The following is a 27,797-nucleotide window of genomic DNA, read 5'->3' on the forward strand; positions in this document are numbered from 1 at the left end:
CACTCGATATCTCAGGTGAAGAGATTAAAAATACGAGATTAACCAAGGGACGATTGATATCACAGGAGACAGGAGTTTGAATCACTGATATCTGGATAATGGGTGGATCAGGATTCAGCTGTTAGTAAATCTAGGGAGGATTCTACCGATTGGAGACTGTAGGCATCTGATATTCTTTCCCACTATTTGCTCATTCATTTCCTTTTCGTGCTTCAATGATTGCAAGTTGGGATGCTGTTCGAGTTGACAATCCTTTCATCCTCCTTGTTGTCTCCATCTCAGCTCCTAGCCGAGTAGGAGTGTTGCGCATTGTCATCCCTCTGGATCCCACTGATCCCCATAGAATCATGATACCATAACCAGAGCATATCCTGTTGTTCCCGATCCAAGGCAAAGAATTGCGTACACAGTTGAGTCTCGGCCAAGCTGCGTAGTTCTAACAACCGCAATTCCTCGTCCCGACTTTCTCGCATCAGTCGTTGGATAGACGGCAGCCCCAAAAAGACATTGGTAATGTTCGCCTCCACTCCACGTACCCGGGCGAGTGCACGGTGGAGATTTTCAATGTCAAATAGCAAAACCTGGAATTCCTTGATAGGGGAGGCAGTACGCGACAGGTCCGGAGGAATGTCGATTTCAAGGTAGAAACTGAGATCTTCTCCATAGTACTGTATCAAGCCGTGTTGATTTTCAGTAGATAGAGCTTCGAATGTCGTTTGGGATTTTTGTACGGCCTGAGCAGCGCTCTCGTCCTGATCGCGAGCAAACCGAGCCACTTTTTCGACAGCTCTCTGGATCTCTGAGTGTTGGGTACCGAGTTTTGGAAACGAGTCCAGAAAACGAGAGGTAGTCATACAGCAATTTGCTGAATGGACAGCCATTTTCAAGTCATCAAGAGCCTGGCGAAGCTCTGGAGCTAGGCATTGCTCATCAGGTCTTGACTGGGTGATAGAAAAGAGATGTTAGCGTAATCATCCCAAGGTTATCTGAATAGTTAGCCTCATATATACTCACTTCAGCCATCTCTGTGCAAGATTAAAAGACAGTCCAAGCTAGAGGGGAAATGAAGATAAAGATGAAGTGCCTGGAGATCTGGAGGCTTTCAGACACCTTTTTGCTCAGGCCAAAGAGGATATTCTCAAAAGATGCAGTAAAACATAAAACTGCATTGCACGTAATCTCTGGGCTTTCACTTTACTTCATCATTTCCCCTTTTCTTTTGTTTGATCTTTGAAAGTCAAAAGATATTCCTCGGATGGTCGTGAAGTGATGTAATTTCCTCTGCAGGTGACTTCTTAAGGTTGTGGCTGCCCAAAGTTCACATCTTCCAATATCCTAACTTCCCCCTCTACTCTCCTCTCACAACACTCCATCTTCAACCATGGGGTTAGTATATCTTTTACCCAAAAAGTACAACTTGCTAACAAGAGACAGTTACACGCACTACTACGCCATCCTTGGCTGGGATACTCCTGAATGGCAAAAGGCCTGGACCCAGCTCATCCAAGATGTCCCCAATATCATCAAAGAAGCACGTGTTCCTCTCAGTGGCCCAACCGAGGATGAAGACAAGATCACACCGGTGGTCATAGACTCTGAACAAGGCATAGACCTGAACGGGGTTAGAGGAAATGCCCACGAACCATTCATACTGCGCAAGCCGGGCGCGTGGACTTTCTGCAAGACTGCCCAAAAGCCATACGATGTGGTCGTTACGTCCATCCTTCTCAGGATTTGGATTCTGGCACCGAAGAACCTTGATCTTGGGTATGCTAAATATGACATCCGTTCAGATGATCTATTCTAATGATGTATAGCTCCGATGGTGGTTATGAAGACTGGGCCGATGCGCGGGACCTCTGTGCCACCTTGTGGCCTGCTGAGCCTACCGACGGCCTGTGGCCACAGGGCAATGAGGGAAATGATGCGGAGGCCGAAGATGAAAGCGACCAGGTCAATTGAATGCATGGGTTCCCCTTTTTAGCGGCCATCGAGCTTGTTTATGTTGTACTCGGTGCCCTGTGTGGCTCACATTGCTGCCCTTGACGTGTGCACGCACGAGCTCGTGAACTTGCTCTCCATTTTCTATTTCAACACACCTCGTATGTAGCAAAGTTATTGAAATTCTGTGGTCATCCGGAAGTGAGCATAACACTGGCTTATATCTTGCTTAAAATACATTCTAGAGCTCGTCCGGCCAGTCTTCGCACTATCAATGTCTCAGACACAGCACCATGACTCATTTTGTGCGAACTACATGAAGCACCGAGAGGTTTTGAGCTCTATCATGCAGAGGTAGCTGGGGTCATTGAATTCGTTCCATTCGCATATTTAAACACACTCGAAAATTATGACAAGAATGTTGTCACTTCGGAAATTTGGTATGCATGGCTCAAACTATTCATTCACTCAGACCAACATTACATCCAGTTAACCAACAATCCATTCACGGTCTTGTCGGTCATCCCAGGCAACTGGTACCAGATACCCTCTGTCTGGCCATTGTAGAAAGCTGGCGATAGATTTGATTTCCCCCACGGTTTCAAATTGTGCATAATGGACTGAATCCTCCGTGGTGCGCAGTGACACCACTGCACACGTTCTCAATACTCCAGACTGAGTGCCCTCTGACCCGAAGACAATAATCCCGTAAGTCCCATTTGGCTCGAAAATAACGGGGGTTTTAGTCTTTAGCAGACAGACACTGGACATGTTGTCGGTGTTTTCAAGATTTTGCTCTTTGATCCACCGCTCCCAGGCCCGTTGCCCCTGATTTGGGTCAAGGCCAATGAACCGTCGTTGCATGCATTGTGCCTAAAAGCTTTGCTTTCCATATCCAAACGACTGCCTTCTTCTACCCTGACTAATTCTACGCGACTACGCATGCCGATATTGTTGGGTTCAAGTCTTAGAATGCCACAATGTAGGAAGCGTAACATATCAAACCACAAAATTACTACTTGAATCTTGCCTGAGATTTACTAGATAATAAATACTGGGGCAAAAGAGGCCGAATCTGAATATGGAAAGCATGAATTCTAGAAGGAAGGTAAGTCAAGCAGATGAGCAGTAAACGAAACGACGTGGAGAGCAAATACGAGCACTTCTTGGCACGGGAACCGACCAGTACGAGACTAGCGTTTTAGGGCTATGCTGACGCGGGGCTTTATTTGACTGAAAAAGTGCAACTCTCAAAGTCCCTTGGTCAATCACAATGGCGGAGCATGTGTTCTTCCCTGATAAACCCCCAAAGCCTCTTCAGATCAAGTACGACGGCTTGCTATATGATGGAGGCAATTGGGATCAGTTCCCGATTCGCTATGGCTGGAAATTGGAAACAGGAGCTGAAAAGTTCCCTCGACGGGCAATCCCGAAGAAATTCCATTCTGGTATAGCAAGCTGGCTCTACTTTGGCATGCTTCACTATGTGTTCGGGGACAAGCTGGACCAGTCCGATTTTCTTCTGTGCAGGGAAGAAGGCCCCCAGCAGTACATAACGACAAAGCATCTTCATAAATATATCGACGACGCCAAGGAATGGAAGAAGAAGAAACTTGGCGAGCGAGCCGTTGACATTGTCAAGAAAGTCTGCGAGCAACTTTCAGTATACGGCAATTATTATGTGCAGGATGACATGTCATTGGCCATTCGGTTGGTCTGCTATGTGCTCTGGGACATTGCAGTCAAGCGAGACGGTCCTCAGACCCAGACCTCTCATGTTAGGCTATGGATGTTCACCGGAGAAAATGAGACCAAGCGGATGGTCGCAGAGGGATGGTGCCCCTTGGATGCAGCGAAGTGTCGCGTGGCCGGTGGCGGAGTGGACACCCCGGCGTATCTGCTTCAGTTGATGCGTGTCAAGGCCGAGTGGAACACGATAACGCATGAGTCCTGCACGAATACGGAATGTGTGGCAAACAACGTCGATGAGAGCGACTATGTTACTCGACACGTACAGGAGGATTGCACTTGTTCGCACCTCCAGTCAAATGTCGAACAGCTGCATACAATTCTCCGGGATGGGGGGGTTCCCCTTTTGATGATCACACCTAGTGGCGAGGACAAGCTCGGCGACCAGACGTTCAAGATCGAGATCGTGAGAAAGCGCGTTGGCAAGCAATACTTGGCCATCTCACATGTGTGGTCCGATGGTTTGGGCAACACGCAGGGCAACAGTCTCCCGCACTGCCAATTAAAACTCCTCTATGAGGAGGCAAGGCGTGTCCTCACTGGTGGTGAGTATGTCCCTCGCTATGAGGGTGGTCCATTTGGACCACTACACACTGGCGCGGCTCGACTTGCCCATTTCGCGGGCAGCCAAGCTCTGCGTAGAGATGATTCAGTACTGTTATGGATTGATACCTTGTGCATACCACATCAGCCCGACGTTCGGAGCCTGGCAATTCAGCGCATTCGTGAAGTATACGTGGATGGTTAGTGCAAGCTGTTAACAAACCACTGGACGTTCTTAGATGGTAGCCTAACCGATTGCAGCATATCGAACGATGATTCTTGATTCGGAGATGAGGCATGTGAGTACCAGCTCTACCACTCACCTAGAACTTCTTCTGAGGGTGCTACACTGTTCGGGCTGGATGCGCCGGTTATGGACGCTCCAAGAAGGGCTGGCCGCTAAGAGCCGGCTGTACGTGCTGTTCTCTGACAAGGCAGTCAACATTGCCACTATTGCTGATGAGCTCCTGACCAAGCTTGACCGAGGAAAACTCCCCATCATGCAGGAGAGGATTGCCAACTTTGCCATGGGTGTTTGGTTCACTTTCTTTAAACATACCATTGACTCCACATCCAAATTTGAACGCTTCGTCAGCTTGGTTGCTAGTCCTTTCGAGAAAAGCGACATTACAAAAGATCAACTAATTAGATGGAATTGGTTTAATGTAGCCACGCGAGCCACCAGCAAGGCAGCCGATCGCCCAATCATTCTCGCGGGCATCCTCAATCTCGATGTGAAGGTAATCCTCGAGGTCAAGGGCTCCGATGAGCGGATGCGGAAATTCTACAGCCTGATTGACAATTTTCCGCAAGGCGTGCTGTTCCAACCCGGGCCACGGTTTGAAGAAGAGGGAATGCGCTGGGCGATGAAGGTGTGTCAATATACCAAAGAAATCCAATACCTCTCGGGCGGCCCCGGAAAGATTACACCGCGAGGACTTCAGATCACACTCTATCCGTCATGGTTGTTCTCATCCCGTATAGTGTTCGACATCGGCCTCTTTGACGTTGACTTCGACCAAAGCAGAAAAGTACCAAATTGTCATCCCGCAAGAGAGACTAACCCTCCGCGGTTGAAAACTGCCATATTCTGCGGTATTATATGGCTCTTTTCACCCAGCCTGCGTCCTGCGCATCTGTTTGTTAAATTCTTTTTCTTTCGCCGCCCGTAGTAGCTGGCGTCGAACGTCCGGTTCATTGCTGGACCACCACTTTTCCTCCCAAGATTGTAGGCCGCCACCTCCAGGGAAGAACTCCGGGAGCAGAGCTCGACCAGCCCCCTTGAAGTCCAACTCGAGCTCCATCAGCGTATGCATGACCTTAAATTCGGCGAACACCATTGGTATCGGACTTGCTTCGTTCCTCGAATTCGAACGCATAGCCAGCCGAATCGGTATTCCCAACATCTCCGGCTGACGCGGAGCCCCGGCCGTGATGAGATTTTGCATCATGCCAATGCCGCCCACCGCAAGTAGATACCACGCATGGGCCTGAATCCCCGTGCTGCTAAGGAGAAGCATGAACCACAACACCGTTAACAGGAACGTCATCATGCGCGTAGTATTGCTAGGAGTCATCAGTCGCATCAATGGACCCCGACGTGCCCCGTCTCTCCTCTTCGCTTGGCACCTGTCCCCCAGCCATGTCTTCCAAGTCCAACCCACCCTTCGCCCCCAGCACCACGATCACATGCTGCATCCCATTGCCGAGTGTCAACGCAATGTCTTTGCGCTTGTCCAACGTTCGACACGCCCATTTCTCCTTCCGCCACTGCGGCAGCGCGCCGGACGCGTAGGCCAGAATAGTCCCGGCCACCGTCACCAGGAAGATACTCCAGTCTCCATGGAGAGCAAACGGTATCGCGCTGATGCCTATTTGAAACACCGTCACGATGATTCCCAGCCAATGCACCCAGTCATAACCGGGTTGCGCCACAGGATAGCGTCCGTCCAGCGCCCACTCGTAAACAGCGACGCAGAGGCGCGCCTGGTGGGGGCTCACATATTTACGAGAATTGGGGTATGTTTCTGTCGTTCCCGTGGCCTTCTCTGACATCTCTGTGTCTGCGATCCAGGCTTCCTCATCTTGGTACAAGACCGGGTGGTTTTGCAGTTGCTGTTCTACTTCTGCCGGCATCCAGTATTCGTAATTCTGAAACACCCGCCCTAAAGTCCAGGACCGGTTGAACCGCGTATACCCTGTGCTTAGGTTGATCACTCGGGGCGAAGAGTCAGGGCTCGGAGGCATCAGGCGGTCCTCGCTTTGGGCAGTTAGTAGCGCTGAGATAGCGTACGACACCCATCCGAAAGATAAGGTGGCGGGGGTGATAGGGCCACCGGCGAGGGCTGCCAGAGCGAGGCCAATGACATCCCCACCAATGATTAAGAGGATTGAGAATAAGTCTGATGGACTGACCCACTGTGCACGGAAGCTGGCTGCTGCTTCATCCATGCTGACGGAAAAGTTGGAATTCTACGAATTCGGTCAGTATTAATGAGAGAAAAACACTTCAGCCTGCGGGTGAACTTCGCTTACACTGTCTCAACGTCCAGAATACGAGGGTATCCACAATTCAGCACTGACCACATGTATACTCTGACAACCACGTTGGCGGCCTTGTGATATTTTTTTGCTTCATCTTTTTGGCTGTCTTTTTGAACGTCTTTTTAAATGTCTTTGTTTTGAATATATTTTGCTGCTTATCTGAGTTTTATAGATGAACGGCAGAAAAAGGCGGAGAAAGGCTTATTTGTGAAATGGACTCTTCTTTGTATAACTTTGGATGGATGTATAGATATATGGATATATAAGCAGCAATCCAAGTCACCGGAAAAGAAAAGCAGCACGAACAACACGTCGAACGACATATGGCTAGGTGGATAGGGCAAAGGACCGAAGCCTGAGACTACAGGAACAGGTCAAATTGAAACCTGTAGCTGTAGCTCATAGGTTGATATGATTGTAATATAGCCCTCGCCAGATAAGGGCACCTCTGTTCACAAAAAAAAGGAACCTCATGATGATACTCATGATATTGATGAGATTGATGAGATATGAACGGTGTGGTGGACAAGAACAAAAAGCCTCACACGTGCAATTGCGATTTGCTTAGTCATGCAATCAACAATTGGAAGGCCACAATGGCCTCATATCGACGAAGAATTTGCAATGTGTCTCGACTTTGTTTCTCAAGCAAAATTCTATTCTTTCGGCCATACTTCTTGCCTACACTCTACACTCAAGTTCGAACTGTATCCAAAGCCGCAAGAATGCCAATCACTAAATATTTCACATTGCCAAGTTCGGTGAAAGAGCTAGCACTGAGCCCAGACTCGAAATTATTCATTGCCTTCATATCTTCATCAGATCCAATTACCAAGCAACCTTGGTGCCCAGACGTACGAGATGCCTTGCCACATATCAACAAGGCATTTGCCGGAGATGATGCACCGGAATTAGCTATTATCGAGGTTGGACAAAAGCCTGAGTAAGTTTTACCATCGTGTGTGAACAAATATTTTGTTTCCAAATTACATTCAAAACGAGTCCTTCGATGCATTAAGCTGATATCTATCAGATGGAGTAACCCTCGGAATGTCTACCGAACAACGTGGGGCACTAAAAACATTCCCGCGCTCGTACGCTACGAGCAAGTCAATGGGAAAGTCACTGAGACGGGGAGATTGGTGGAAGGGGAAATCCTCAACAAGAAAAGACTCCTGAACTTCATCGTCTAATTGTATCAGGATCTTGTCATCATGTACCCCCTCTTTACTCTGCTCATACCAAATTGCGACATCTATCTCTAAGATACTGGTCAGTTGGTTCGCTATCAACAAATGCCAGTTGCATCATCACGCGAAACATGGGTTTATCATTCTCTGGAAATCTTGGAGTATTGTGAAACGGGCATAAATCCTGCCGGTAGATGTTCTATGTACATATTTTGTCCATCCATAGGAAGTGTCATACAAATCCCAAGGATTTCCTAAACCTTGAATCCACCGGGCATAAGGGTCTGAAAGACACCCTGGGGATCATACTTCTTCGCAATATCGCGGAGTTTTTGATGGTTCTCAGCACCATAGCCAGGGAAGATAGACTGGAATCCAGCAGCATCACCAATGTAGTTGAAAGCCTCGTAGAGACCGGCCTTCTGGGTAGCATTGTTAATCTTGTACGTCGTCTCTTCGACCCAGGAAGCGACAACATCATCATAAGCCGAGCCAATCCACTCAACCACCTCCGCGTAACAGAGATAAATTTGCGAGGAGTCCAAGCCGAGAGCGTTTCCGCCATGAGCCTCGGAGGCCTTCATCCAGTCCGCACCGATAGGTTGCCAGTCCAGTTGGATAGTGGAGATGTTGGCGGTAGGGATCTGCGCGTACAGCTTAGGGAGCTCGTTGAAGAAGGTTTGATTGATGATGCTGATGCCGCTGAGGAGCTCCTTGTAGCTTGTGCCCTTAACGGTTCCGGCGACGAATACGTCACTAAGTCTGGTTAGTCACAAGGTCATGGCTTTCTGAGCGACGGATCGTACTTGATGCCATCAACCACCACTGCGGCTGTTTCAGCGGCAAACTCGGCGACCGTCTTGAAGCCAAGGATGCTGCTGATAGCTGGGATATCGGTGAACGGTTTAAATATATCAGGGTAGCTGATGGTGTCACTATCGTAGAACAAAATTACCGAGGCGAGATTAGGCTCTCCGAACACAAGAGCCGGTACAATGTGCGTCTTGGGGTCGTGGATGTCAGATGCGTAGGTCGCCGCAGCCTGATGAAACTAATTAGTGACCAATAATAGAGCAATCAAAGACATCAATATGACATACTGCCAGGAACTGATCGATGTACTCAGCAGATACAGTGTGAGAACCAGCCCAGACCTTGGGTGACTTGATAGTCTCCAGGTCGAATCGGGTGACGATGCCGAAGTTACTGCTTCCACCCTTTAGGGCCCAGAACAGATCTGGATAGCTCGCCTTGTTGGCTTCCACGATCGAGCCATCGGCAAGGATAATTTCGTAGTTGACAATGGTATCACAACTGAAGCCAACCTGGTTACCGTAGAAGTTGACACCTCCAGCGAGGAGCAATCCCGGCACACCGACAGGGCCGAGACGACCACCGGCAGCGGTCAGTTCGAACTTCTGCAGATATTCGTAGACATCGCTCCATCTAAACAGAGGTAAGTAAAGACCACCATCAGTACAAAGAAAACAAAACAAAAAAAATAACTGACCGGTAAGAAGGACCAATGGACACAATAGACTGACTGATCCTTGGACAATTCCAAAGTGGTCAGGTTCGACATGACAATCAAGACACCACCATTGATATTGTTCGAGCCCTGCGACCGTCAGAATTGGGTCAACTCAACATAATATTACTTTTTTACTAGTAACTTTGAGACCAAAAACCCACCCGAATACCCATGTGTCCACCGCCCCGAACAGCGAACTGAGCATTGGCATTGCCCAGCGCCACAATGCCCTCCGCGAGCTGTGCACTGGACTGCGGTCGGAAAACACAGCCAGGAGCCATCAGCTCCGTGTTCGACCAAAAGTTTGCCGCCTCGTACTTGTAAACGCTGCTGCTGACGAAAAACAGCGAATTCTCAAGGAGCGTCTGCAGTGCCCTGCAGCCTGCCGAGACATTGGGCGCTGCAGTGGCCATCGATGCTGCGACTATGCCGGCTAGCGAGAACATGGGTGATATTACACGCATGGTGAGTGAGTGTACCTGGGTAGTATATATACAACTTCGGAGCCCTGGTCAACAGAGAGCAGAGTGGAACGAAAGGGACGTTAGACTTGGCTATTCACTCCCCGGGGTATTACTGGATTTGAGTCAGGTTCTAAATAGTTCTGAAGCTTCTCCGGCTTCTCTAGCTTCTTTAGTTCGTTCCCCAGCCGGGTTCGTTTGGATTGTTCCGGGTGGAGATTTCATGAATTTCATCCACTTGGCGTATAAAGTGGAACCATTTTGCCGAAATTGTGATGGACATTGCAGCTGTTTTAGGATAACACATAGGATTACCCCCAATGGGCGAATCTATTGTAGATTATAGTCCATGCAAACCGTATACAATTGAATACCATTTTCTTAAAGTCATTCAGAGGGCTGAAAGTCTCCGACCCACCTGAATTTATAGAACCTGGACATAATTGGACTAAACATACAGTTGGAAAGCATACTTTGTGTAAGAGACTTTTCTATGTATAACCTTGTACGCTATTATTTGTTTACGTGGGGTGTTGTAGGGTATCCATCTTCACTATCTCTTTTGCCCATCTTACAACCTCATCCCACTCTTCACTTTTGTGCACGAGATGCTCAGCAAGGCTTTGTACTATTTTCTTTCCAGCAACCCTAGCCCACCACATTCCCTCGAGACGACCCAGCAGAGCTCCCCAGCAAATGTAGATAAGCAATGCTAACGGCTCTTTGCTTTGAACTTGTTCGACAAAATCTCCACCGGCCATAGCTATCCACGGGATCACCATCCCTTCGGCTAGAGCACAGTGCTCAAGTGTATCGATAGCGTGTTCGTAGATCTTCTGTGATGGCCCGTCGATACCACAGCAAAGCTTCCTTAACACTGGAGGATAGGTGCCATCTTCCGCAGACAAAAACGTTGGATCTGCCCCCGACCAGGGTTGAATGATAAAATGGAATGGCCCTTCATTAAGTGAAGGGCGGGCCTGTTCAATGATGGAATGAATCCCTTTTACCAAATGGAAAAGAGATCTTAGATCAGTGGGCACCCCCACTCTAGTCACTAGCTTGGCATCGGTGTTGCTTTCCAGTGACGGGGAAGCAACAGTGCACGCCATCATTATCACCGAACACGCAAAAAGAGCATCGCAGTTTATCGGTGACACATTTTCTAATTCTATACGGAAGGCAGGCAATGTTCTGCTCTGGTATTGTAGGGCATCACCCAGATATTCTGCCTTTTCTGAACTGTGTATAGGGAGTTCAGCGGCGATATGGAATGATGTAAGGGCTAACAGTGCGTCCACCAGGAATGGGTAATGAAGTGCTTGTTCTACCACGTATGTTTGGAAAACTTCTCTCAGTATTGGCGAGAAGCTACTGCATGTTCTGAGCGTCCAATGATGCATCAGTTGCAATTCCCGTGTGCGTGAAACCGATGTCGTGCTTGAAGCATTCCGGGCAAATCCAGGATGGGGTTTTTGGTGTGAGTGTTCAGGCACCGTCTTCTGTGACTGCCTACTTGCTGGTGGATGTTTTTCTTCTTCATATATCTCAGTCCAGCTTGAAGGTCGAAAGGTGTCACTGGTATATTCACACACTGCATTTCGAGCTTTGCAGGTCGAGCAAGGAGGTCCACTTTCGTCGCATTTTATCCGTCGTTTCTTACATCGGCTGCAACCATCCCGGGATTTGGTATGAGGGCGTCTCTGAGGCATATCACGGTGAACTTATGAATTTTGCGCAGACATGAGGTTGAATAGAAAGCCAATCAGCATTCCAAGGCGAAATATTAATCCGTCGCTATATCAAGGGCGGTGAGGTTCCCTATCTCTCATATTCTTGAAGGCACACATAATTCAATCGATTCTCTCATGATCCCTCTCATTTGTTACATATATACGGCATCCTTCCAACCCATTTCCCTTGAATCGCTTCATCCAAGACCCATCTTGCAACGCTAGCTCTACTAATCCACGTGTTATCCACCCCACTACCTAGGTAGGTTGCATCAACAGGTGCCTCATTTCCGTTTATGAGCCCACCAACTCTGAATAATCCCCATTGGATACCATCTTTGTCGGATAGGGAAGAAACTGCTGTTCCGACACCTATCATCTCCTGATATTGACCAGAACTAAACATCTTCATGAACCATTCCCCTGTACGCCATTTCCACGTTACAACATCAGATTCGCCTCTGAAAGATGGAGTGCAGAGGATGAGAACACGGGTGATGTTTTGCGAGGCGAGTTTTGGGATGAGGAGTTTGTAGCCATCTGCCAAAGGCTAGAAAATCCGTTAAAACCCAATCGAGACGCTAAAATGATTGTAGGATAAGCTCATACTGTGCCCTGTGCTCCAAATGCTGGTCCTGCAAAAGAGACAAAGATGTCTGCTCCACATCTTGCGGCTTCTTCCAAGTCCGGATCGGCCTCAAGTGTGCCTACAATGATCTGTGTTCCTTTACTCAGGCGGATGTGCTCGGGAACTTTGTTGGCATTTCGCACAAAGAGTGTAAGTTTATGCCCTTCCTTAAGAGCGATATCACAGAATAGGCAGCCGATAGCACCTAGGTCACATCCAAGTTAGAAATTCAGCATAAAATCGAATGATAGAGTCATGAATACCGGAAGCCCCTAGAACAAGAATGTGCATTTTCACGAGATTCTGCAAGCCTTTGAGCTTTGAATTAGATATTGGAAAATCTCTGGCGATGCAGGGCATTTTATACTGCGTCAGTAGTAGTGGACTATAGATGATGCCAAGCATTGGCCCCACTAGAATACGCATCTGGTTTGCCCTAAATGGCAATTTATACGCAGTCTGCCATTATGGCAAATCTCCGAATATCAGGCCAATCAGCACCCTGTATGAGGAACATTTTGAGAATCTGACACTAAAAGGTCTTGGGTTGTATTGACATTTTTGTTAAAAACTTAGTGGAACGACTCGTGGTGGAATTAGGCCAATATTTCTAAAGACAAATCGAGTAAAGCTAGACCTTGTAGGCCAGAATGTACCCATCTCCATCATACTCAGTGACAGTATAGTTTCAGCTTGCGGTAGCGTTGCTCTTATCGTCGGTGTGTAGCCGCCGGGTCGTATCATTCAAACTGTAATACAGTGGATAGGAACCCTGCTTGCCAAACCCATCCCGCCCTAATGTTAGCCCCAATCTATAAATGTAAGTATACCATCATTTTAATTCTCTGCAAAACTTACTTGAATCTCTTCCAAGGAGTTGACGTCAAAAATGAGGTCCACAGCCTACATACTGTACGAGTTGTTGATCCCACCAGATCTAGAATAATTATCCCCATCTTAGTTCGTATTATTGACAGAACACGCGAGCTTCACGAGTGTCATCTACCTAATACTTGTATGGTGAAGCATTTTTCCGATTGTATTGATAGCATTATACCGTCGAAGCTTGAGGAAGATATAAATCTATGAAGTCCCTCGTCGTCTATTTTCTTCCCTGTGACTTGTTCCTTAGTGGTATATCATCCCTCTATTAGCACCGCAATAATACATTTTTCAAAGCTACCTTCCTCGCTCTCTCCGTTGCCATCTGGCTGTTACTAGCCAGCACTCCAAGTCTTTTCGGGTCTTCCCACGAGATGCTTCCAAATGGAACAAAGACGCCATTCACTGGACTTTCACTGCCGACCTGAAGCCATGGCCCTGGCAAAAGGACGTTTTGGCTGACCTTTCTGAAGTCAAAATCCGCAAGACAGCTGACCGGGGTCTGGCTGCCCTAGTCGCCGCGTCAGGGAGCAAAATTGGCATGATCGATATCAAATCGGGACAAAAGTCCACGGCGATAGACGACGTCGTCTGGTCAGCAACAACTGATGTCATTGCGCATTTTCTCGAACGAATCTCTTATCTAGGAGCATTTGTTGCCGCAAGCTCGACCTTCCATGGGCCGACACTGTATGTTCCAACTGATGCGTCAGATGTCAACAATCAGAAAAAGATCAAAGACAGCCATGAATATACTGTTTTAAAGGGCTCATGGGGTTCTCTGGCACGGTGGCAATTCATGGGCCATTGGGGAGGAGCATCTTCACAAATATGATGTGGTGGAAATTGGGAAGAGCATCGGGCTGAAGAGGGATGACAAACCAATTCCTTTGCCTAAGGTGAAAGGCAAAGCGAGCAATGGTCATGAGCTTTCTGCCAGTTAGAAAGATGATGACATCCTGCTGTTGACACATACCGCTGCTGCGTATAAATACAACATAACCAGTGGGCACTTTGGCCTCATTGAGGTTGATAAGCGCAAGTCTCTGGTTCAGCATTCTTCTGGTGAGTATGCCTGGGTGCGCGGGCAAAAGGTGATATGGGGCAGTATGTGTCGTTTAATGATGAGAGCGCACCTCAAACTGTAACAGGCAAGAGAGGGTGGAATGATGCTGGATTCTACAGGGTGAGGGTCTTTGATCCTGGGTATGAATGATCTCCGGGCACGGTGTCGAATTGGTGTATATGTCTGCGGCTGAAGCAAAGTTGTATTTGAGGATATATCTGACATGTATCATATAGTTTTGCCGCATTGAGAGTAGATCTTGCTCTTTTAAACGTAGACTCAATACCCAATACTTCACAGAATTGAAGCTATATAAGACAGCAGTAGTGAAGTGTGAAATAGAGACAACCTCGCCTTTATATACTGGGGACCGATGAGCAACGAAACCGCCCTTGATCGATAGATGCATCGTCAGGCAAAGGATAGCCAGCAAGGGGAACATCTAGGCTCAATGTTGTTTAGCGTACCTCGGCGATTGCTACTCCAGATGCAGCTTGATTGACAAACACGATATTTTCTGTTGGAGCACCAAATGTTCTTTTCAATTCGATATGCTCACAATTCATAGCTGGGATCTTTTCCCAATCCCAAACTAGGGGCACATGAATAAATGAATACCCAAATACGATACACACTAAACCCCACCCGGTCAGAAAAGAAACCCAGAAAGCTAAGCTCCAGAGAAGAAAAGGAAGACAACAAAACGTGATTGCATGTTCATGATCCGCGACACAACCCAGCAGAGAGATCCAAATTCCATCTCTCACATCTCCATGGCCTCATCACCATCGGCATCCGCTCCACCGGGTATCCGTCCCTCGTTAAGCTCTTTCTCCAACTTGGTAATCTCCTGCAGACTCTTCGCGTCGCGAATCAACTGCTCAACGCGCTTGCGCTCCTTTTCAGTGAGCTGTACTCGGACACCCTTTTCGGCGGGGGTGCGTTCAGCCGGGGCGGAGACGTCGAAAGTGCGGGATTTGACCCCCATAATCTTGGATGCGAGGGACGAGGGTTCCTCGTAAGTGCCAAAAAGCTCTTTAGCAGTGGCGCGCTCGGCATCAGTTACTTTCTGGAAGTCAAGGAAGCGGACGGAGGGAATGCGCCAAATGGTCCAGTAGCGATAGTTCTGCAGGATACAATTAGCTTAGCTTTCAACCGAGTCCAGACCATATCATATGAGCCAAATCTAACTAGTATATAGGTGGGAGACTAGACAAACCTCTTTGCGTGTGACCGGGTTTTGGAGCAGGCACAAGTGTGTCAGCCGTCCCAAGGTCCGCAGCGGATCTAGGTCGGCAAGTTCAGACACATTGTTATCAGTCAAGACCAGAGTTGTCAGGTTAGGCACTGAAGTTGGGAGTGCCGGTTGGATGTGGTTGATACGGTTGCGAGCGAGGAGGAGGGTGCGGAGGCGAGGGAAGTGGGGGAAGTTCCCAAGGGAAGAGATGTCATTATCGGTGAAGTCGATCGCATCTTGATCCTAGGAGCTGTCAACATTGGACTCGCAAAGGGATGACTGGTTTGAGTGCGGACTCAGAGATTGGTCTAGCAGCAATATGGAGAGACATCAGAGACACATCTGCCTCGAGAATCGAAAGAAACACAGCACTTACTTTGGCAATACCCAAGTTCTCAATTGTGGGGATCTTGTGACCTACACGACCACACAAAAAGACGATATCAATCCAGCTCTTTAATCAAAAGTGTAGCACCTGTTCTTTTCAGGCAGGTGTGTAGTGGGTGAACGCACCTCGGAGATCCAGCTCACGATCTGTGAGCGGATTGATATATGTTAGGGAACTTTGAATGAGCTCAGCGGTCAAGCGCATGGTGGCGGTGGTGGCGGTTACCGAGAGTAGGAAGTGTATGGTATGGTGAGTTTTATGGCGACGGCATAGGTGGAGTGCTATGGAAGAGAAAATTGAACAAGCTTGGTGATTCAATGCAACGAGTGAATCGGAAGCTACTTGCGCCAGTTTCTCTCTACATCATTTTTGCCAGGCGGTGACAAAATTGTCACATGATAATGTATTGCCTGAAAATACTGGCATCAATATAGCTGCTCTGGCATGTAGTTATCTAACTGCCTACCTCCAGGGCTACCAGGTAGCCTAGTCAATTGATGAAGCTATGTCCATTAGTATTAGAGTGTATAGTTTCAATGCAGATTGAACCTCGGCAATGTATTAATCTATATTCAGGGAAAACATTCTCAACCACTAATAGTACACACCTCATTACGTGTAAATCACTAGCCTGAGATCATAAGCACCGCAACCAACCAACAACAAAAGGTACTCCAGAGCACAGTGTTGAAATATGATATGAAGAATCGAAATCAGCCTGCCACAACAAACGCAACTCGATGAAAAGATGAACTCCCTTTGCATTAAAAAAAAAAGGACAGCGCCGAAGCGATTCGACGCTTGTCAAACAATCAAACTCCAAGTGAAAATGCAATGCAGTGTAAGTAATTATGCATAATTCGGATCAGGTGTATATGTCGCATTAGTCGTCCGCCAGGGGTGTCATGCTGGGTGATTTTTGGTGAGATCTTGTGGGACTGCCAGCTCTTGATCGACGGCCGTTGGTTGTAGGGCCTAGAGCAATGGGAGCCAGATGGTCCCTGCTCTCCGTCCTCACTACCAAGCCTGCTCGATCCATAGCAATGCCCGACCCACCACCACCACCGCTAATCCCAAGACCAATCGTCCCAGTCGAACTATTATCCAACGCGTATTTGAAACTGGGAGTGTTGGTGTTGCTGCCCCAGCTCGATGCTCGCTTCGGTGGTTCCAGTCTAGCCGAGTCTGCCTCGGAAAGACGTCCACCATCTTCGCTCCCGTCGGACTCGATGGCACCAAGCTCGTAATCTGGAACACCATCCTCGAGAACTCGCTCGTAAGAGGGGGAGCTTCGACTTATGAATGGCAACATCGACTTGAGTCCCTTTCGTTTCTTCGGGTGATTGGGGTGTGATGGCCCACCACGGCGTAACACGTTACTCACGCGGTTAAAGATCCGCGATCGACGGCTGCGTCCGCACAAGAAAAAGCCGGCCATGACAACAATAAGCATGAAGAGAACGAAGCCTGGGATCCGGCGCGGGGAATCACCGTCAAACAATGCATCATGCCAGTGCTCACTGTGGAAGCTGTCGGAATCTGGTAGTAGTTGAACACTGGGATACTGGAAGTCGGCCGGGATACCAGGGGCGTTGCTGCCAAAGCCTACTGGGAGACCTTCTTCAATCTCCAAAGGCACCTGAGAAGATGCATACAAGACGATCTTACCCAAGGTCCAACTGACTTCAGTCGAGTCAATCTTGTTGACCGCCTGGAAAGCATCAAGATAGCCCTTTTCTTTTCCGTGGGCCAAGACTTCTTTTGTGCCGTTGTGCGAAGAGCCAGTTGTATCCTCCAAGCCCACGCGAGGGACTCCAATACCATCATGTAGCATATTGATGATCCATGATGCCTTGAAGCATACTTCGTGGGCCTTTTGATGATCAACCTTCTTTCCCCATTTGTGCTGTTCAAGGCCGTACTCAATGGAATCCCAGTCCTGCGAGCAGAACATTTGGACCCGTTCTTGATACGTGTTGAAGTCGTATGCTTTGTCCTTATAACCCATTTCGAAGATCTCGTGAGTCGTGTGCCAGTACTCGCTGATCCCAATAAAATGGTTAACATCAAAGTCAATAGCTGGAACGTGGATACCGTTTAACAAGCACGGTTCATCCGCACACGGCGCATCCTTGTCCAGCAATGGGAATGTCTGACGGAGACATTCATCGAATTTGCCTGTGCCTAGCAGATAGGTTTCCGTCTCGATCGCCGATATGGCTTTGCCGTCGAGGGCAGTCCGCAATCCACTAGGAAGACAAGGGTCGGGCAACTCTTTGATATCTGGCCCAATGGCCGTCTGTAAAGCATCTAGATATCGTCGTCGTGCTTCGTGTACGCCGAATTCCAACCACGAAGTGACAAACACCCTGTGCTCTTGAACCGATCCATCAATGTTCCGCAATCGCAACAATTTGAGGTCCTCGGCATGCTTCTCGGTCTCCGTAACATTCGGAGCGAACGCAATTTGGGCCGATGCGCCACCCATATCAAGGAATCCGTAGGTGTTGTGTCCCTTTCCGTGGTCGTGTTTTTCCGGGGCATCAAAAGATCCCATCAGGTAATTTGTCGCAATCCATCCGTATAGTCCCTCGGTCACTCCCGGTATCACCTGGATGTGAACACCACAGTCCGGAAGCAAAAAATCCGAGTTGTCACGAGCATAAGAACAGATCTGATCCAGAAGCAATTGTCGCTCAAGGTTTCCTAGCAGTCGCATGCCCGCAGTGGCGAGGAGAAATATGGGAGTATCCTTGGCATCCTCGGCAGGAATTATTCCCTTGGCGTGGTCTAACAGTTGAGCAAGATGGTCTGATCCAACTAATTCGGGTCTATTGGCGAATGAAGAAACACCTGTTGCGCAGGTGGGTTAGTGTCGGGTTGTTGGTGAGTTGGGATTGGCTCGAGCAGGGCTCACCAGGGTGAATCTTCTTTGTCCATTTCTCCTTGGTTTTGATTTCTGGTAGCGATTTCAACTCCTTCACATGGGCTTGCTTTCGTGCAGCGGCATTTCGTAGCCATCGGTAAACGTGTACGCGAGTCCCCTATGTGGTTGATTAGTGGCATGACTCGAAGTCTTTGAAACTAGGTCGACATACAGACGAGCCCGCGTCCAGGACAACACCATAACGCCCTAATAGAAAAGGTCAATTTCCGACATCGTGGAAGTTGGGGTGGAACTACATACATTTGCCCATTTGGACTTTTGATTATTCGCAGATCATGACAGACTTGTCTAAAGTAAGCAGAGGATAAGTTTTCAACTTGAAGAGCAAGAATATGGGGTAAACGAATGACAGGAAGTAAAGAAGACTTGAGAGAGAAGAGAGAGGAGAGAGAGACGCAGAAAGATAAGGAGACTGCCAAAAGCGGCCTGGACGCGACGACTCCGGAGCGGTACAAAACATAACGGGCCGGACTAGGAATTTAAGTGGCAACAAGGGCCCAGATTGGTCTAAATTGGGGAAAGTGGGGTAATTTAAGGGTAATGTAACTTTCTGTGACCAAATAATCCAATTTTTCTATTTTCTTTTTTCTTTTTTCTTCTTTTTTGTAGTTTATTTTCAATTTCATCGTATTTTGTACAACATCTATACAATGGTAACATAATATAGTAACATAGTAACATATATCGTATAGCATATAACATATAACATATAACATTTTATATAATCTCTAATGTACTACCTTCATTTTACTCCTGCAGATGTGTCCACGTCTCACTGCGGTATGCAGACTCAACGTTGTTTTAATCTTGACAGGGACAGTTCCACTTGGATCTTGACTATCTCAACTTCAATATTTATGATAGTATTATAGTATTATAGTATTATAGTATTATAGTATTATAGTATTATAGCATTATAGTATTATAGTACATTGAGCACATTGTAATCGGATATGTATTCCAGCGTCATCATGGAATGGGAAAAGGACCCTCGCACAGGGCTCGCACTAGCCAGGGAGAGGGGAGAGAGTATACGTCAGCCCCTCCCTTCCCCGGCCTTGGAAGCCGGAGATTCGTTGCGTCACTCTTGGTAATGTCTTGGCCAAGGCTTCATTACAATTTATATGGCCAGAATTATAAAGATAATTCCGACCATAGTAAAAGATATCTTTTTCATGTATAAAGTATGAATGACTACCACTTGGTATATAGGATCAAGTTTAGTCACACTAATTACAACTCACAAGCATTTTTCTTAGACATCTCTCGCGAAAATAAATATATATGTATTATGCATGCAAGAGAGATGACAAAAAAAAGTAAAAATTAAAATTAGAAACATTCAAGTCATTTGATCCGAGACAGGTTACATGTTCTACATACAATTCTGGACTTCGAAGTCACGAGATAAAGCTGTGACCGTCACTTCTTCGTTTCCTGAGAGCCCACCACTACAGGAACTTGCCCATCAAGCACACTTGCAGGTGATGAAGGCCCGCGTAGATCGTCGAGCAGCACCCGCTCACCAATCTGCTCGTCGAAAAACTGCGCGCGGTCCAGGCCAATCATTTCCGCCTCCTCATGCACCCGCAACTGCATCCCCGGTATGAACTTGAGAATGTAGAGCAAGATACACGAGACAACGAAAGAATATGCCGAGATAGCACACACCTCGGCCAATTGTTTCCCAACTTGCACTCCGTTGCCGTCAATACCCCCAGTAGCTTCGGTCACGCCATCCAACGCCGCAATAGACTGCGACGCAAAGATCCCGGTGAGGAACGCCCCCACCATCCCGCCGATACCGTGCAGCTTGAATACATCCATACCCTCGTCTATGTGTAACCACTCGTTGATGTCTTGGAGAAGGGCGCAGACGATGCTCGTGAGGAATCCGATAAGAGCAGCAAGCCACACAGACACAAATCCAGCGGCCGGTGTGATGCCAACTAGCCCTGCGATTGCGCCTTCACACGCTCCTACTACCGAGAACTTCCCGCGGTGCTTAATGTAGTCGACCAGCACCCATCCTAGTACTCCCGTGCAAGCCGCAGTGTTGGTGTTAAATGCCGCTAGCATTGCCCGCACGCTGGCATTGAGAGCCGAGCCGCCCTAAGAAATAACTGCCGTCAGGTTTGAGTTTAGACAAAAAAGGGCACAGGTGTGACGTACGTTGAATCCAAACCATCCAAACCAGATCAAGGCCGTCCCCAAGAAGACTAAGGTGGTGTTGTGGGGTTTCGCCTGTGAAGGCTGGTCGATATTCTTGCGCTTCCCCAGAACAAAGGCATATGCCAATGCCGACCAGCCCGATGCGATGTGGACCGGGCCACCGCCAGCGAAATCAAGAGAGGGGAGGTTATACAGCCACCCGTTGCTGTTCCAGGTCCAACAGGCTAGGGGACAGTAGACGACAGTCGCCCAGCAGAAGCTGAAGATCAACGAAGGGACCATGTTGCCTCGTTCGAATGCTCCGCCGACAACGATCATGACCTGCCACAAGATTCCATTAGCTTTTGATCGAGACGTTGAGTTGACAGGTGCTGCTTACCGTGCACGCGCAGAATAGAAGCTGATAAAAGCAGAATACAATCTCTGGGAGATCGGCCGAGCCTGGTGATGGTGCTACCATCACGCCTCTCAGGCCGAAGTTCTTAAGGGTTCCAATGAATGGACTTGCATCCCGGGCATAGGCTAGCGAGTAACCCCAGAACATCCATTGAAATGTTGTTCTGGTGGGATCTTTGTCAGTACGATAAACGCGTGGGTTTTGAAGCAGACCTCAACATACACAGCCACTACCATGAACGCCTGGAAGAGTAATGCCAGCGCTGATTTTCTCCGTGCAAGGCCACTGTAGAGAAGACCGATCCCGGGGATGATCAACCAAACAATGAACGAGCAGAAGATGATATAGGTATAGTTCCACTCAACGCCTACATATTGGGCATTTACATCGACCTTGAGTGGATCTCCACCTGTTGGGGTAGACGCATTGTACACTGGCTATATCATATGGCTGTGTCAGTAGTGTGCCAGTGTCATTTCAACCACTAGACTTACACCGTCGGCCATGATGAGAGCTATGATGGATCGCAGTCCTGAATCCTTGGTTCAGGGGTCCACGGCACATATATCCTCTAGTAGAGGTGGACCTTCACATGGCTCATAAAAGCTAAGACAACGACTTCCAATTATCTTATCTATTTTATGACAGCAGCCAAGACTCCATTGCATCCATAGGGATCTTTGAATCTATAGTAGTCGCCCACAGTTCATGAGAAAATCCTGGAGTCCCCTCAATTTCTATGACTGTCAGATCAATTGTTTTTGATAAGAGGACTTGATCCGATCTGATCTAAGATAAGGATCCGAGAGAACGTGTCTCATAGAGTTTCAATCATCCAATTACGTCTTGTTCTCGTACTAACCCCCGGATCTTACATCCCTCTAGGGCTTAGGCTGTTCTTGAACGCCTATCTTATCTGGGGGAATGGTCTTGGCGTGTGTCCATTTGAATACATCCCGATAATTATACGAAGTGGTCTTTGTTGTAAAGTAAAGGACGTATTACAACATCGGAGTGAGGGCCCAAATTTCCAGGTAGTATAAATACCTTCATAGTCCCATCCTCACAATGTCCCCAATAGTTTCATCCTTTCCAATGTTGATCTCGGTAACCAAACTGTGCACGGCGCCACTGCCAGAACAAACCCCATGATTCCCTATCAGCTTATTACTCTTTTTATATCTTTACACTTTACTTCATAGGATATGAATCTATGAATCTTGTGGTTAGAATAAAAGCTGTGGGGCTTTCTTATTATTGAGGCTGAGTAGTTACTGCGGGGCATGTCATGGAAGAACTAAGACACAGACACCAGCCAGTAGTCCAAATCTAGAATTGAACTAATAATCAGTTCAACCTGTCATTTGTCGCATAGATGTGTGATCGTGATTAGTCGTTACATCTTTGGCTGAAGGGACTTCAACGTTCATCAGTATGAATACTTAGCAGGAGTCAAAGGTTACATATAGAAGTCTCTTATACAAAGGGTGATTTTTTTTTTTACTGCCCATGCATCTAAAAATACTTTTAAAGATACTGTTGAAAGGACTTTTGAAAAGACCAGCTGAAAATACATCACAGGGCCGCATAGGCGATCAACTATTCTTGTTTAAAGCTATATTAAGGATTATTGCAGTTTTGTCGACAACTATGTAAGAATCTGAAATTATATGTTAGCGTATTTATCGAGGGGGGGGGGCTTATAAGCCTTGTTTATAAATATAGTAGTGGGCGCGTAGAGAAAGGTCTACTATTACGCCTCGTTTATGGATGTTGGTCAGATATATAGATAAGATATATAGATAGAACATGAGGATATAAATTCGACATAACACGGTTCATGAGCAACATCGCTCCGTTGAACATTGAAGGGCAGATTCACTTCATTAAGCCATCTCATCCAATGATTTCAGCCCTATAATCTTCTGATGGACCGGGAGGCTGAGTCTAAAGCGGGAGAGGATAAGAATAGAAAAGAATACTGTGGCTAGGGCGCCTACAACAATAAACCTAGTACTTACTCCGTAGGTACTCCATAGGTACTCCATACTCCGTATATGTGAATGATGTAAAGAGGGAATGCAACTTGCACAGCCACTCAGTGAGGCTCCGTAACAAAAAAAAAAGCGGAGCATTTTTGATTCCTGTTTCTTCCTTGAACAAGGCTGACCGGCATTGCCTGTGCCACAGTCTAAGAATTAATATTTGAGTCTTATTGGTTTTATTCTTCTTAGCCCTGCATAAAATCATAAGTGGAGGGATGCGCCCGGCGCTTGTTCAGCTGTCCCCCTCATCTCCGACTGATCTTCGGCCCCCATCGCTTCTTCTTCTTTTTTTTCTTTGGCTTTCCTCCTTCATTTACTCTTTGATTCTTGATTTTGAACTTCAACCTCAACTATTTGGGGCTTCGTCTGTTCAGTCCTAGTCTGCACTACCTTATGTACTTGGGTGCGTCAAAGATCATACTAGGACATCAGGACATCAGGGCAGGACAACAGGAGACCAAACACAACTGGGCAAACTCCAATATAATCACAGAACTGCTTGCATAGATTGAACCGCACACACCCACTCGATGCTTTTTTAATCAGCTTAATTTGATACATCCCGTTTTCGCGGTCAATCTTAGGCTAATTGACCGCCATTTGAATATGTCGCGCGCCTCCCCACTCAGCGCTCAGGGGCAATCGCCAGATGCGATCCAAGATCGATATGCTCCGGATCCTTACCTGTCAGCCGCATCCGACCCGGAGGAAGTCCTCTTTCAGGCCAGTGCCATTCGACTAACGCCAACGCCATCGTGGGGGAGTCCTGGACACAGTGCGGGACCTGGGTCATCCCCTCATGAGGACGCTCGGGTCGACTCCACAATCCAGGGCTATTTGAACCCAAGAACAAATGATTATACGGACCGAAGCACCTGCACCTCCCCCATTTCTGACACAAGTGTCTTCGTGGAACCAAAAGATATCGAACTGGCTAGTGGTTCGACCTGGCAAAATGAAACCCTGCCATCGTATAGGATCGGGGAGGACAATGTGCCCGTCGATCCAGCATGGGGTTCTTCCATGGCACCGAATGTCTTTCAGTGGACGAGCTCGGGCCACAACCCGAACTCGAATCCATCATCCACGCTGGCAGGTCTAGAGCCTCACGGCAATTCTAGCACACAGCGATCAATCCCTACCTCGTATCAGTCTGGCCTCGGTGTCTTTAACACAGCCGCCGAGCCATCGAAACTCAGTGTCTTGACCAACGAGGGGCTGATCACCGAGCCAGCATCGAGCGTAACCAGAGGAAGGAGCCCCGTCGTCAAGATCACAACCTTCACTCGAGGCGATTCGCCCGAGGAACGCAGCACGTCACCTCACGGAGGTTTCAGCCAGTCCTTTGCACACCTATCTGCTAACCCAAGCGAGCTGGAAGACGACGACGACAACGATGATGATGATGATGATGGCTATTGTCACTCGGTCTCATCTGTTCCCGTGAAGCGATCTAAGGACGGCGGATGGATTCCAAACCCATCAACCCATCTAGCCGGCATTGATCCAAGGTCCCGTGGAGACGAGTTTGTGCCAAGTCCTAACGATATCCATATTCAGCGAGAAAGGAACGAGAAAAACGAGGACATTTCCCACTGGTCTGTTTCTGTGAGCGCAGCCAATAGTGACGCGGGTGAGAACTCGCCTAGTCCACCGCGTCCACGCCCGCACCATGTATCCAGGAGACTTCGAGCGAGGAGTACCGGCGATCACCCTTTGAAACAAGAAGACTATTTTAACCTAAAATCTCGCACTCGAGATGCATCATTCCCTGGACCCGGGGTACTAGTCCATGAAAGCAGCGACGACCTCAGCGAAGATGAAGCAAGCATTGGCATATACTCCGATGAGCCCTCCGCCGATGTAGACGAACCTGGCAGATATGATCGCGGCACCCCCGAGATCTATTCATCTTTTTCACCGACCAAAGCTGAAGAAAGTATTCATCTTTACCCCTGGCACGATCCCCCTCGCGATTCGACACCTAGGTCGCAAGCGATGCAGCCGGACAGCTCTACCGACGCTATGATAGCCTTTAACAGACGTGTGCGCGATCTCGAAACGGCATCGCTCGCAGCAACAATTGATAACAATAGCATCATCAATGTCGGTGCAGCTCTCGAGAACTTTTCCTTTACCGAACAACCCAAGAAACGTACTAGTCTGTTTAAGCGTCAATTTATGCAGGCATCCTCGGTTCTGAAGCGACAAGCATCGGATCTTTCCATTGGTCAATCTAATAGCTACCCCGGGCTTCCGCAGCGTGACACAGAGAGTTCACCGGCAAAACCGAGTTACTCGCCACGAAATGGGTTCTTGCACCGTCGTCATTCGCGATCGCCAAGCTTGAGCGATGCACTTCTTTCAATGACCAGTCAAATGGCCGCTGTCGGGGGTAGTCAGCCCATCCGAGCAGTGCCGCCTGCACCCTCACCGAATCCGGAGAGGAGTTCATTGAACATCCAATTCAAGGGCCGAGGTCGAAGCAGAAGCGAGCTCCCTCAACCAAGTAAACCTGGGCTAATAAATCTAATGACCGCTCATGGTGGACCACCAGTTCCAAACATCACATCGCCTCGAGTCAGTTCGGACGCCGACCAAACACCCAGAAGTACACCTGTGGGCCCTGAAACCGGATGCGCTGAAGATGAGAATGATGTTGACACCATCAGCAACAAAGGCGTGGTTATGGATTTTCCTGCTGTCCAGAGTCTCCCAGTGCCAACAATCGAAGGCTTCAAATCGCAGATCATGCAGCTGAATCCAAGGCTTGAACCGGCTTTGATTCACCGCCTAGCACATGAGCAAAACCGTCGATACAAGATCTTGGTTGATTTGCAGCAGAAGCATTCTATTGCAGCTGCCAACCACACGTGTAAATCTGGCAACTTTTGTATTGTTCAGGGAGGGCAACCAACTCTGTTGCAGGACCCCAAGGCCCCCAACGATCCCGAGGCAGGACATTCTCAGTTCCAAGTGACAGGTTTCTGTTACGGACACGAGCAACAGTATTCTCCGGGGGATGGCACGGGGGCCGCGTCGCAGTTCCCTCCCGGGGTGCCCCTTCCGCCAGTCACTCGTCTTCCCGCCCGGTTTGAGTGTCCCATTTGCTTCGAAGTAAAAACGTTCCAAAAACCGTCCGACTGGTCCAAACACGTTCACGAAGATGTGCAGCCATTTACTTGCACATTCCCCCACTGCACCGAGCCCAAATCATTCAAGCGTAAAGCAGACTGGGTTCGCCATGAGAACGAGAAACACCGGCACCTGGAGTGGTGGACATGTACATTCCCCGAGTGCAACCACAAATGCTTCCGTAAGGACAATTTCGTTCAGCATTTGGTACGGGAACACAAAATGCCAGAGCCCAAGATCAAGAAGACGGGCAAAACCTCTAGCACTGTGGATGCTGAGGCTGTGCCGAATAGCCGAAGGGAGCAGGAGCTTGATCGATTATGGAAAATGGTCGAAGAATGTCGGCATGACACTGCGCAAACCCCCCAGCAGGAGCCATGCCGCTTCTGCGGGAATGTCTGTAGCGAGTGGAGAAAGTTGTCAGTCCACCTTGGCAAACACCTGGAGCAACTAGCCCTGCCCGTTTTGCGATTAGCGAAGCCGAGCAACGCTCCAACCTATGTCATCAACCCCAGCCAAGTGGAGACGAATCGCGGATCATCGGCTGCAACCTATCCCTCTGTCGCGCCGTATCACCCTGGACACGAAGGACCTAAAACGGCCTCCACCCATCTGCAGCCGCAGTATGCGATCCGAAACACTAGCACGCCCACCAACCCTGCGTTCTCAATCAACAACGTTCCGCTGACAAATTATTCCACCATCTCCGGCGGCGAACTTTCCATGGAGCCCGAGTCCATGACGGATTCTCTTACCCCTGATCAGTTCTCGGCATACTCACACACGACAGACCAATTTGGCCAAACTACGCTCCATCCCGCTCAGGCCCAGGCCTATCCCCTGCATCAGAACTCGGTAACGTACCCACCGCCTTATAACGCCGTTCCGAGATCGAGATCCCCCGAGGCAGATCTCATGCAGCCCTCGTATCCTCTCGCTCAGTTTCTCCCTCATCCCGCTCTGTACCCCGATGGGAATTACCCGGCTTACCAACCCATGGATTCCAGCATCCCCTACACTTCTGCGACATACTCTTCTGGATGTCCCTCCCAAATGTGATTATAGATCCGATACTCCCTTGAGATGGTCTTCTCCCCCTTTTTTTGTTACTGCCTATTCCCCTTCTCCGTTCTGCAGTCAATTCTTCCACATCAGCTGCATCTTAATAGGTGGCGCGTGATTACTAGAAGGAATTCCTGTACCTTTTT

The 27,797-nt window shown here is 48.3% G+C and overlaps 12 protein-coding genes across 12 annotated transcripts; 4 read left to right on the forward strand and 8 right to left on the reverse strand.

Annotated features, from left to right (window-relative positions):
* Window positions 1–278: 278 nt before the first annotated feature.
* PEX2_108190 (uncharacterized protein) lies at window positions 279–854 on the reverse strand (the record flags this gene model as incomplete). Its single annotated transcript, XM_016748087.1, has 1 exon — window positions 279–854. The coding sequence occupies one exon, from the start codon at window positions 852–854 to the stop codon at window positions 279–281; it is 576 nt and encodes a 191-aa protein (XP_016594929.1).
* A 527-nt stretch (window positions 855–1,381) lies between these two features.
* Window positions 1,382–1,962, forward strand: PEX2_108200 (uncharacterized protein; the record flags this gene model as incomplete). Its single annotated transcript, XM_016748088.1, has 3 exons — window positions 1,382–1,386; window positions 1,435–1,767; window positions 1,818–1,962. The coding sequence occupies 3 exons, from the start codon at window positions 1,382–1,384 to the stop codon at window positions 1,960–1,962; spliced, it is 483 nt and encodes a 160-aa protein (XP_016594930.1).
* Window positions 1,963–2,430: 468 nt separating this feature from the next.
* PEX2_108210 (uncharacterized protein) lies at window positions 2,431–2,712 on the reverse strand (the record flags this gene model as incomplete). The annotated part of the gene is made up of 1 exon (XM_016748089.1): window positions 2,431–2,712. One exon carries the CDS (start codon window positions 2,710–2,712, stop codon window positions 2,431–2,433), a length of 282 nt encoding a protein of 93 aa, XP_016594931.1.
* Window positions 2,713–3,214: 502 nt separating this feature from the next.
* On the forward strand, window positions 3,215–5,310 carry PEX2_108220 (Heterokaryon incompatibility; the record flags this gene model as incomplete). Its single annotated transcript, XM_016748090.1, has 3 exons — window positions 3,215–4,433; window positions 4,495–5,211; window positions 5,261–5,310. 3 exons carry the CDS (start codon window positions 3,215–3,217, stop codon window positions 5,308–5,310), a joined length of 1,986 nt encoding a protein of 661 aa, XP_016594932.1.
* Window positions 5,311–5,345: 35 nt separating this feature from the next.
* Window positions 5,346–6,684, reverse strand: PEX2_108230 (uncharacterized protein; the record flags this gene model as incomplete). The annotated part of the gene is made up of 2 exons (XM_016748091.1): window positions 5,346–5,799; window positions 5,894–6,684. 2 exons carry the CDS (start codon window positions 6,682–6,684, stop codon window positions 5,346–5,348), a joined length of 1,245 nt encoding a protein of 414 aa, XP_016594933.1.
* An 818-nt stretch (window positions 6,685–7,502) lies between these two features.
* On the forward strand, window positions 7,503–7,970 carry PEX2_108240 (uncharacterized protein; the record flags this gene model as incomplete). Its single annotated transcript, XM_016748092.1, has 2 exons — window positions 7,503–7,720; window positions 7,811–7,970. 2 exons carry the CDS (start codon window positions 7,503–7,505, stop codon window positions 7,968–7,970), a joined length of 378 nt encoding a protein of 125 aa, XP_016594934.1.
* A 251-nt stretch (window positions 7,971–8,221) lies between these two features.
* On the reverse strand, window positions 8,222–9,962 carry PEX2_108250 (FAD-binding oxidoreductase; the record flags this gene model as incomplete). Its single annotated transcript, XM_016748093.1, has 5 exons — window positions 8,222–8,723; window positions 8,774–9,009; window positions 9,068–9,413; window positions 9,512–9,585; window positions 9,660–9,962. The coding sequence occupies 5 exons, from the start codon at window positions 9,960–9,962 to the stop codon at window positions 8,222–8,224; spliced, it is 1,461 nt and encodes a 486-aa protein (XP_016594935.1).
* Window positions 9,963–11,837: 1,875 nt separating this feature from the next.
* PEX2_108260 (NAD(P)-dependent oxidoreductase) lies at window positions 11,838–12,611 on the reverse strand (the record flags this gene model as incomplete). Its single annotated transcript, XM_016748094.1, has 3 exons — window positions 11,838–12,242; window positions 12,302–12,525; window positions 12,584–12,611. 3 exons carry the CDS (start codon window positions 12,609–12,611, stop codon window positions 11,838–11,840), a joined length of 657 nt encoding a protein of 218 aa, XP_016594936.1.
* A 2,420-nt stretch (window positions 12,612–15,031) lies between these two features.
* Window positions 15,032–16,097, reverse strand: lea1 (U2 snRNP complex subunit LEA1; the record flags this gene model as incomplete). The annotated part of the gene is made up of 4 exons (XM_016748095.1): window positions 15,032–15,394; window positions 15,488–15,748; window positions 15,882–15,922; window positions 16,019–16,097. 4 exons carry the CDS (start codon window positions 16,095–16,097, stop codon window positions 15,032–15,034), a joined length of 744 nt encoding a protein of 247 aa, XP_016594937.1.
* A 679-nt stretch (window positions 16,098–16,776) lies between these two features.
* PEX2_108280 (putative nucleoside diphosphatase (Ynd1)) lies at window positions 16,777–19,090 on the reverse strand (the record flags this gene model as incomplete). Its single annotated transcript, XM_016748096.1, has 4 exons — window positions 16,777–18,746; window positions 18,811–18,937; window positions 18,992–19,026; window positions 19,081–19,090. 4 exons carry the CDS (start codon window positions 19,088–19,090, stop codon window positions 16,777–16,779), a joined length of 2,142 nt encoding a protein of 713 aa, XP_016594938.1.
* Window positions 19,091–20,262: 1,172 nt separating this feature from the next.
* PEX2_108290 (ammonium transporter) lies at window positions 20,263–21,915 on the reverse strand (the record flags this gene model as incomplete). Its single annotated transcript, XM_016748097.1, has 5 exons — window positions 20,263–20,952; window positions 21,013–21,333; window positions 21,392–21,572; window positions 21,632–21,846; window positions 21,904–21,915. The coding sequence occupies 5 exons, from the start codon at window positions 21,913–21,915 to the stop codon at window positions 20,263–20,265; spliced, it is 1,419 nt and encodes a 472-aa protein (XP_016594939.1).
* Window positions 21,916–24,060: 2,145 nt separating this feature from the next.
* PEX2_108300 (putative C2H2 finger domain protein) lies at window positions 24,061–27,648 on the forward strand (the record flags this gene model as incomplete). The annotated part of the gene is made up of 1 exon (XM_016748098.1): window positions 24,061–27,648. The coding sequence occupies one exon, from the start codon at window positions 24,061–24,063 to the stop codon at window positions 27,646–27,648; it is 3,588 nt and encodes a 1,195-aa protein (XP_016594940.1).
* Between the last annotated feature and the right edge of the window lie 149 nt (window positions 27,649–27,797).

The sequence above is a fragment of the Penicillium expansum genome (genome assembly GCF_000769745.1).
Source record: "Penicillium expansum strain MD-8 chromosome Unknown contig370, whole genome shotgun sequence".
Classification (NCBI taxonomy): Eukaryota; Fungi; Ascomycota; class Eurotiomycetes; order Eurotiales; family Aspergillaceae; genus Penicillium; species Penicillium expansum.